Source organism: Bactrocera latifrons, unplaced genomic scaffold (assembly GCF_001853355.1).
Source record: "Bactrocera latifrons isolate USDA-ARS-PBARC rearing strain unplaced genomic scaffold, ASM185335v1 scaffold_6, whole genome shotgun sequence".
NCBI classification, from domain to species: Eukaryota; Metazoa; Arthropoda; class Insecta; order Diptera; family Tephritidae; genus Bactrocera; species Bactrocera latifrons.
The window spans coordinates 2,138,572-2,147,879 of NW_017537267.1; the positions used below are offsets into that span (position 1 = coordinate 2,138,572).

At 38.3% G+C, this 9,308-nt stretch overlaps 2 protein-coding genes across 3 annotated transcripts in view; one reads left to right on the top strand and one right to left on the bottom strand.

Moving 5' to 3' along the window:
• Positions 1-6,446, bottom strand: part of LOC108974971 (chromosome-associated kinesin KIF4A) — a 9,279-nt gene extending 2,833 nt beyond the window's left edge. The window contains exons 1-7 of one of the 2 annotated variants that reach the window (XM_018943131.1): positions 6,303-6,446; positions 3,821-4,788; positions 3,607-3,758; positions 2,065-3,433; positions 1,173-1,998; positions 956-1,099; positions 467-879 (exon numbers count right to left, since the gene is read on the bottom strand). In XM_018943131.1, coding sequence (XP_018798676.1) covers positions 467-879; positions 956-1,099; positions 1,173-1,998; positions 2,065-3,433; positions 3,607-3,758; positions 3,821-4,491 — 3,575 coding nt within the window. In that variant the 5' untranslated portion in view covers positions 4,492-4,788; positions 6,303-6,446. The remainder of the gene's footprint in view (positions 1-466; positions 880-955; positions 1,100-1,172; positions 1,999-2,064; positions 3,434-3,606; positions 3,759-3,820; positions 4,789-6,302) is intronic. The other variant, XM_018943132.1, reaches the window with a different exon arrangement.
• An 821-nt stretch (positions 6,447-7,267) lies between these two features.
• On the top strand, positions 7,268-9,200 carry LOC108974903. The gene is made up of 5 exons (XM_018943007.1): positions 7,268-7,303; positions 7,362-7,439; positions 7,518-7,677; positions 7,740-7,829; positions 7,889-9,200. The coding sequence occupies exons 3-5, from the start codon at positions 7,532-7,534 to the stop codon at positions 8,910-8,912; spliced, it is 1,260 nt and encodes a 419-aa protein (XP_018798552.1). The 5' UTR covers positions 7,268-7,303; positions 7,362-7,439; positions 7,518-7,531; the 3' UTR covers positions 8,913-9,200.
• Positions 9,201-9,308: the final 108 nt, after the last annotated feature.

Below are 9,308 nucleotides of genomic sequence, written 5' to 3' on the forward strand. Positions count from 1 at the left end.
GAAAAATATTGAAAACTAAAAAAATATGGAAAATTAAAAAAAATTTAAAATAAAATTAAAAAACACCAAAAAATCTTTATCAAAAATAATAGTTAGGTATAAACAAATATATATAAAATGTTAAAAGCAGCAATTAAATACAATTTTGAAATGGAAATGCTCGAGAATTCAATATAAGATAAACAAAAAGAAGCAAATAACTTATGCACAAAGGTTATTGAAAAGTGGAAGACATTTGATACACACATGCAGGCGATAAAATGCAATTTTTTGTCATTATTACTAAGAACATACGTGTTAGATAAGATTAAAATGCGCCCACAAAATACTGCGCTCAATCAAATACGAGCTGTGCAAAGCTGTTCAAATGTTGACGTTCAACAAGCACAAAATTTTAATGAAATGACAATGAATGCAGTGCTATTAAAAACAGCGAAAGCAACAACAAATGTCATGCAACAATTACCTGGCCATTTTCGGTGTGAGATACGCGTGGCTGGGCTTCATAAATGTAGATTCAGCATCTTTGCTTACGTCATTGCTAACGGTAAGGTTGGCTTTCGGCGGTGTGCGTTCTAATGAGCGATCAGCGACTGGCGGCGCACTATGGTTATTATCATCGCTAGCACCAGACTCCTCGTTCTCTTTGTCGTCATTGTCCGTGGCGTGTTTGCCATTTTTGCAAGCGTCGCCACAATGGCATTTCGACGAGCATTTATCGCCAAGTGAGAAGCAACCGCAACGCTTGTTTATGCAATCCTTGCGACACTTGCAGCCGCCCATCTTACGCTTGATGGTGTTATTTTTGCGCTCGGGATGACTGGTAGCTGTGGTGAAGGTGTCATTATCGGTGCTAGTATTCCGGCTAGTTGTCAGACGCTGTATTGTGTGAAACATAGACAATGGTGAAATGAATTTCAAGAGATTAATATACGATATGGCGTCTGTGGCTTACGGTGTGTCGATTTCTACGTCGGTAGCCCGGCGTTTTGGCCCAGTCCGGATCATCAGAGTCGTCATGATCGGGCCCACTCGAAAGCGATATGGCATCATCGTCATCACCGTCATCAAGCTCAATGGTTTCTTGTTTAATTACCTGCTGCAAACAACAACGATACTCATACTCATCTCTAATTTGTGTGCGTCAACCCCCTGTGCAGCCATTTGCTCACCTTCTTGAAAACCTCTTTTTTGCGTGTACCCTTCGCTTGCACCGCCTGCTGCAATTCGTTAACCAAATTCTTGTAGTATTCCAATTCTTCGCGCAATGTATCCATTTTGTTCAATTGCTCCTCTTGGATTTTCAGACGCTCCTCTTGCTCTGGTGTTAGCGCATCATCTGTGCCCATGGCCAGCTGTGGCGCGTTATGTAATTCCCTCAACAGCACGGCTATCTTCTCTTCATACGTGTTCTCACGTTCGGCTATGGCCTCTTCGTGCTCCAACTCCATGAGACGCATGCGCTTCGCTGCTACTGTACTCGTTTGTTCGGCTGCCTCACGCAGCGCAATTTGCTCGTCCAAGGCGATCTTTTGTTCCTGCAGGCGTATGGCATGTTCGCGTCGCATATCGGAAATCGATTTGAGTACTTTGCGTAGCACAGCACGCGCCTCTGGCACGCTTTGTATGCCCTCGGCGAGAGTGCGCATGCGCGTTTCCAAATCTATGGAGCAAACCTTCTGCTGCAAATCGGTTATCTGTGCATTGCGCATTTCGAGATCCTCGCGCAGTGTGTCCAATTCTTGTGCTACGCCACTGCCCGTTTCCGGTGACTGTTTTTGTAATTCCGCAATGCGAGTGCTAATGATCACGCGATCTTCCATTAACTGTTCAAGCGAATGTTCTGCATCGATGAACGTTACAATTACCTCTAATTCGCGTTCCACCCACGAGATCACCTGTTCGATCTTGTTGCTGGCCGTATTTGCATCTTTGGCTGTTTGTGGCTTCTGGCGCTGTGATTGTGCCACACGTTGTCTGTCCAGAGCATCTTTCAGTCTGAAAAGTGTGATAGCACGTTGTACATAAACAAATTTTAAAATAATTATAGTAAAGAAATAATACCGTTTGTTGATGGCAAGCGCCTCCTCGCACTTGCGTTTCAAGACGTTGCGTTGCTTGGTGTGCAGCGCCTCCTTGCGCGCCATTTCGTTCTTTAGCTTGCGGTCTTTGTTGCGCAACTGTATCAACTCCTTTTCGCGCGACATTTTCCATTGACGGAAATTCTCCGATTCTTGGCGCATTGCGCGTATCAACTTCACTTTGGATTCTTTCATGGCTTGTATTTCTGTGTGTAGATTCTGTATCTTTTGCGTCTCCTTCTCACGCACTTTCAATAACTTAGCTTGTTGTGTGTTCTTGCGCTTCATGTCGCTAATCTCATGTTCGAGCGTCTGTAGGCGCTTGCGCCGTTCCTCTGCTAATTTGGCGGAGGCGTTTTCTTTTACATGTCGCAGTTTGTCCAGCAATTGATTTCGCTCATCTTCCAACTCTTGTATCTTTTTCTCGCATTCCTTAAACTTTTCTTCGGTGTTATCTTCCAGCGTACAAAATTTCACCAAATTACCAGCAACACGTTGATGTAGCTCCTCTTTGAGGTTTAATTCGCGATTAATGCGTCGCAATTGTTCCTTATAATCCATTTGTATATTGGTGTAGGCATCAGCTTGCTCCTGCATTTGCGAGCGTACTTCCAGCAGCGCACTGCTGGCGTCTTCGTCTTCGGCACTGCCAACACTGCCGTTAAGTGTTTCACGTTTGTGGTTTTCTATTTCGGTTTGTGTACGTTCCAACTCCACGTCTAGACCATCAACCAATTGATTCAATTGCTTGATGCGTTCAGCAGTGTTTTCTTGCTCTTCCAAGCTTGCATTTACTTTGTAGCTGCTGCCTAACTCGTTTGCAATGACTTTTAGCTCGCTCATTTTTAGCTGGAGCTTTTCATGCGCTTCCTCTGTAATGTGTGCACGCATTTCGTGCTCAGCTACGTCGTGCAGTGTCGCCTGGAACTGTCGTTGCAACGTGTGGTATTTCTCTTGGAGTATTTGATATTTCTTAACCATCGCACCGCTTGTGTTTACGATGGCAGTTGCGGCGCCTGGTAGCGCTGGTATGCTCTGTAATGCGCCGTTTAACGAGCTACTCATTTGTGCAGTTCCGCCGGTTGCAGCCAATAGTTCAACGCGTAACTTTTGTATAATGCCTTTAAGGTGATTAATCTCTGCCGCGTGTGGGTCTTGGTTAACGATTGGTTTATTCTTGATTTTTCGTGCGCGGTCTGCATAGCGTAGGGTACTTAACGTCTCGGCGACATTGTAGTCTGCCGGACTGACGCAGGCTATCATTAGTGTGATCGAATTGCCGCCGAGGGAGTCTTGCAACAGGCGAGTCAGCTTAGAGTCGCGGTAACGCACGAATCCTGAACCTTGACCAGCTGAAAAAAAATTACAAATAATTAATATTTTCAAATTTATATAGCTTTTAAATAAAATATATTTCTAATATTATTTTAATTACTTTGTGTTAGTGCTACATTCTAACTACACCAAACCATTAGTGTTACGCCGAAATACAACAACTACGCGCGAGCATATGTTATTTACTTACAACCAAGTGCTGATATAACATTTCCCAACGCTAACAGACCCTGATTAATTTTAACGCCTTCTTTGAAACGATCACCTGTAGCTTGGGTTTTCTTGGAACGCTCCGAACCAGCCAAATCAACCAAATGGAATTTCGATGTGGTTACTGTGCGCCTGCAAGGGAAATTTATTTAGTAAATAATGAAATGTATATTCAGTGAAAATTTTCTACATACATCTCATCCTTTTTCGTGGCCTCGACTGTGATTGTGAAAATTGCATGGGAACGCGATGACTGCTCGTTCATGGCAGTAGCTGCAACAGCTCGCCCCGAGGAGCCGCGCAGTAGGCAATCAGTTGTTTCGCCTGCTGACGTAACTAACATTTCTGTTAATCCTGGCATAATAACGCCATTGCGATTTTCACGCATTTCAACTACAGCCTGTTCCCTTGGCTGATCCGATAATAAATCATACAATTGCTCTTGATATAATTCCATAAACGAACACTTTACCACAAAGTCACATTCATTGGCTAAATTTTTGATGCGCTCAAAAATATCGCGCATAATACGTGGTATAACGCCAGCATTTTCATCCAATTCACCATCAAAAGCGGTGCCCATAGTATGGGTTTTGCCAGAACCAGTCTGTCCATAAGCAAGTATTGTGGCATTAAATCCTGAGAAGAATTTGTCTAATAGACCTGTTACGATCACATCATATATATATTCTTGTGTATCACGAGCATCGAACACATAGTTAAAAGTGAATGTATCCGAACGATTCACAATCACTTGTGGAGAGTCACCAACACGCTCCACAGCCTCCTGACAGCCACGATCTCGTTCCGAAGGCACAAGTGGCCGTATGCGTACCGCCACACGCACATTATCAACATCGCCCATTGAACTAATTTTGTTTCTTCCCTCCACCTTGTATCGATTTTTTCACTTTCAATTTATTGGATATGCAGTTTTTTCTTTAATTGGTTGTTTGTTTAGCTTAGGCACTACGTCAGTCAGTGATAATTAGTATTATTTAAACATAAATAACGGAACTTAAAGAAAAATTAGGAAAATTGTAAGAATGTCCTTCAATAAGAACAGTGAAATTCGAAATGGCGCTGCCGTTAGCAGTCGTTCAAGCCGTCGTCAGCGATTTCCATTCAGCAGCCGAATGTAATAGATTGCATGGAATATGTGCTGAAAGAAAGAAGTTGCCATTGTCGGTTTGTTAGCGGGAAATAACGTTAGAAATTTAAACACTCCACTTTCAAAATTATTTTTTCATTAAATGAAAAATTAAGTATAAAAATGTATAAATAAAATATATGTATGTTATTATTAACAGATAATAATTATGTATATTATTATTTAAAAAATTTATACAGCAAAATTATTTTAAGGGGAAGTCATTGTAATTATTATTATGAAAAAAATTAGTTTTTTTAATATTTGAGTATTCTCAGTTTAAGCACACACTTTGGCTTAAGTGTGTATGTGCGTTGACGTAAAAATATTAACATGAACCAATTGATTGGGTACTTACGTAATAATCTATTATATACATATATGAGTTTTTATCACAATACAATCAATAAAAGTTTTAATAACTGTGGGTTTAACTTTTGGGTTTCACGGATTTAATTATGTTAATTTGATAAGCGCCTGACAATAATCATGTGTAGGAGCACCTATTGTGCCCGATAATCATGAACGCGCCTGTTATCATGATTAAATACTTCACTGCAAAATAGGTGTGGTTTTTCGCATAAAGGAAATTATAAGAACAGATTGCCAAGACCAATAAAAACTTTTACCGTTACTTAAAAAATATATTAATTTGCATTAGGCACATTTTAACTATTTCCTTTGTACAAACATACTATATATTTGAATAAGTTCTATGGTATAAATTAGTTAGTTTAATTCATTCAATATTATTTTACAAAGAATAATTACTTTGATGCCATTGCGACATTTGACGATCTAAGCGCTCAACTATTCACCCCATTATATGTAAATGCATTTGCAATTACAGCTTGAAATTAATGAACTTTCATGGTCGTAATTACTTCTATACAAGTATTTAACCATTCACAAACTAGTTTTAAGAGATGTATGATTCATTGTTTGTACACTGATTGGTAATAGTTAATCCATTTGAAAATGTTACATGCGTATACATAACTATTAAAAAATGGCTTTTCCCACCAAGCGTTCCAGTGACCACACATTAACAAAGCCCGTAAACTTGTTTGGAAATAATGTACTTATTTGCGCAACCGGAAGATAGATTACCTGTTTTCTATTGCGAAAAATTTTATAAAAAATAAACGCGAAAATAATTTGCACACACACAACTGAACACATATACCTATATTTAGTTCTATCTCAAACACAATACTCTTAATAGCGATAAGTAGTTTATTGTTATCTACTATTATTTACCAAACCTGTTTTTATACGTTTTTTTTTGTTGTTGTTAGGTTAAGGAGTTTAGCAAAGCGTTAATGCTACACGACAATAACACAAATTTGCAAATAGAAAACATATGATTTTAGCATTAGAAATATTGTCCCATGTTTCACACACAGCAATTATTAAACACGTTTCATATGCCGGAAATATATTTATAAATAAAATACCACTTATATAATATATACATTTTGACAATGTGACTAGTAGTTGTTATACATATATTAAATTATACTTACAATTCACAATACTTTTACTTTTATTTATCCCAACACAATAAGCAAAGACATTTCAATTGATTTCAGTTTTTATTAAATTTCCGTTTACCTCCCAAATGTTCACTCAGCTTATCGCTGCCGCTGCGATCGTTCACTATTGCTGCGGCGAAGGTAGTAATGGAATAAGCTATTTTTTATTTTTTATAGATTCGCGCAATTCCAGCTGAATTTTGGTGATAACGATTTGCGGTGTTGCCAGATTTTGTTTTTGTGATAACTGGTAAATCACACATCATTTTGTTACTAAATAAAAGCTTTTTTAATTGTTTTTAAAACTGACCAGCTCAGCTATCCGGAACTCTAGTGTATATAAAATCGGTCACTAATTTCTTAATTGTAGTTTTAATCATTTTGTTATGTGTGAGTGAGTTAATTTTCTTGTAATTTCTTCCGAACTGTTGGCGTTACGGTTGGCTGGGTAATATATTAATTTGAAAGATGTGTTTATAATATAATACCCATTGTTGATATATAACTAGACAGGGATAAATCTTATTAAACCTTTTTATGCACCTTTTAACAAATATATAGGATATGTGACTACAATTTCTTAAAAATATTTGTTTAGTAATTGAAAATTTCTTTTATCTAAAAATTATTGTTAAATGTTTATATTTTTAGTTGAAAGAGCAAGAAAGCTACGAAAACTACATTGCTAATGCATTAATCAACTATTCATCATCGTTACTGATATAAATATTCTAAAACGGCAATTGTTGATTTGTAATTCCTGTAGCAATATACACTTTTATCAATGAGCTTTTTCACTGCAATCAGCGACCAATCAGCTGTATCCAATAGGATGTTTCCAATAAGATTTTCTACTTTTATGTGGCAACGATTAAAACACCATCAAACAATCTATTACAATGTCATTCTCTACACATTGTCTGAAAACTGTCTGTTAAATTCGCAGCTGGTGCAAACAAAGTCTACAAAAGCGCGCAAGACGCCAAATACAGGTAGAAAACGCAATATATAAAATAAAACCTTTAATTCTTAAATTTTGCTATTAATCAGGACAACAAAGAATAACTTCCTGCGTAGATATATAAATAACGCTAACTGATAAGACTATATTTCAAGTAGCAGTTACAGGTACGCAAAGTGATGATTTGGCCATTAGTGTATTTGTTGTAAGATTAACAATACCAGCAATATTTCTTTAAATTACAGTGCTGTATTGTGAAATGGAAGCATCCATTGTTTTAAAAGAGTATCTGGAGTTGTTTACTGCCGACTGCTGGCAGTTGAAATTACTAGTTGCTCCAAATGCAGCAGTTGATTGGTTCGGACGCACAGTTCGCGGTCCAGCAAAGATACATGATTACTTCAGGTTTAATTTTGAGGTCGAAATTGTTTTACTTTTACCTAAAGACTTACTATTTTTATGCACAGATTCGAAGTAGCCACTCAATATGAGCATGTAGATTTTGACAAGGTCGAGGAGTGCCAGCCAATTGAACAGCGTCCAACTCATTGGAAAACGTAATTTTTTCTTATACCTTGAACCACTTATAATTCTTTATCGAACTTTATGTTTATAGAAAATCACTGCCAACGGAGGATGCTGATTTCGTGTTGCCAATAAATAAAGTTACTGGCATAACTACGTTGAAAAGTTACGCAGATAGTGACATTGAGGATGATGACTTGGAGATGCGACCATTGCCTGGTAATCGAACACCAGAGCATCACAGCCATTCCGCAGCGCATCTTGGTGAACTAACACCGCCTTCGAGTACAATTAAAATTGAAAATATTAATGCATGTGGTTCGGAAAGTGATGCCGATGAGGAGGCATGTGCGTCGGCGCCCAAACGCCTCAAACGTTCAATTCCAACACCATTTAGTTATTTGCGTCGCATGCCGGCGTCAAGCAGTAAAACAACGCACGTCACAAAGCGTCAGTTAACAACAACCCAATTTGACATGCAAATGTTGGGTGACGATACATCCAGTGATGAAGAAATAGATGCAGATTTACGCAAAAAGCTAGCCAATGAATATACGCCATTGAAGTATATTGAGGCGACTGGTAAATTGCGTGCTAAACCACAAAATTTAACTACAACAGACGCGCCACCAACACCACACCAGACAAGTAATTGGGATAGACCTGTTCGTCTACGTTTATCATATCGTCGAAACTTATCCGATCAATCTTTGCAAATTGCTTTGGTTATCTACGAACATCTGCCAAATAATAACGCTGAAGTGAATCCAGATATGCAATCAACCATGGGCATGCGTCGTCGTAATCTGATGGCACAATTTAACGAAACCGCGTTAAGTGAATCGCCGCAGGAAACATCGCAAGATGCGCCGGACATTGAAAGTATAGCAGTCACTGAAGTTGGCACAGCAGTACCATTGACGGATGTGGATGAAGAAAGTACCGCTATAAGCGTTGTACAATTGCGTACACCAACTAAAAGCGACCACACACCACCGGCTACTCCCAAACGAAGGCCTCGTGTGCCATATTCGTTGTCCGGCATGAAGCGCATCACCCCGACCTCGACGACAACAACACCAAAACGTGGCGCAGCACGCACGCTACGACTGTAAAGGGATTGTTTTATGCATAGCAATATCTTAGAAAGCTATTTATATTTAGTATAACATTTAGCACAATTTATTTTATATTTTTTTATATAGTATATCGTTGGTTGAAATCTAAGTGTTCCGAATGTATCAAAAGCAGAGCAGTGTAGCAAGTGCCTTCTTTGAGGTTGGAATGAAATCGAGGAAGGGATTTGCTTGAAATTCATTTAATTATTAATGAGAAAATGTTTTTACGTAGTCTGCTGCATGTCTAAATTACTGAAACAATTTTTCATTCTTTGTAAAATTATAAACTCTTTGGTGCTTTGAAGTTAAAATGTTATATATTATACATATGTACCTTTTGGTTGTAATTTTTTTTTTTTTGTTTTTTAAATTAATTTTTTTTGTTTAGTTTTT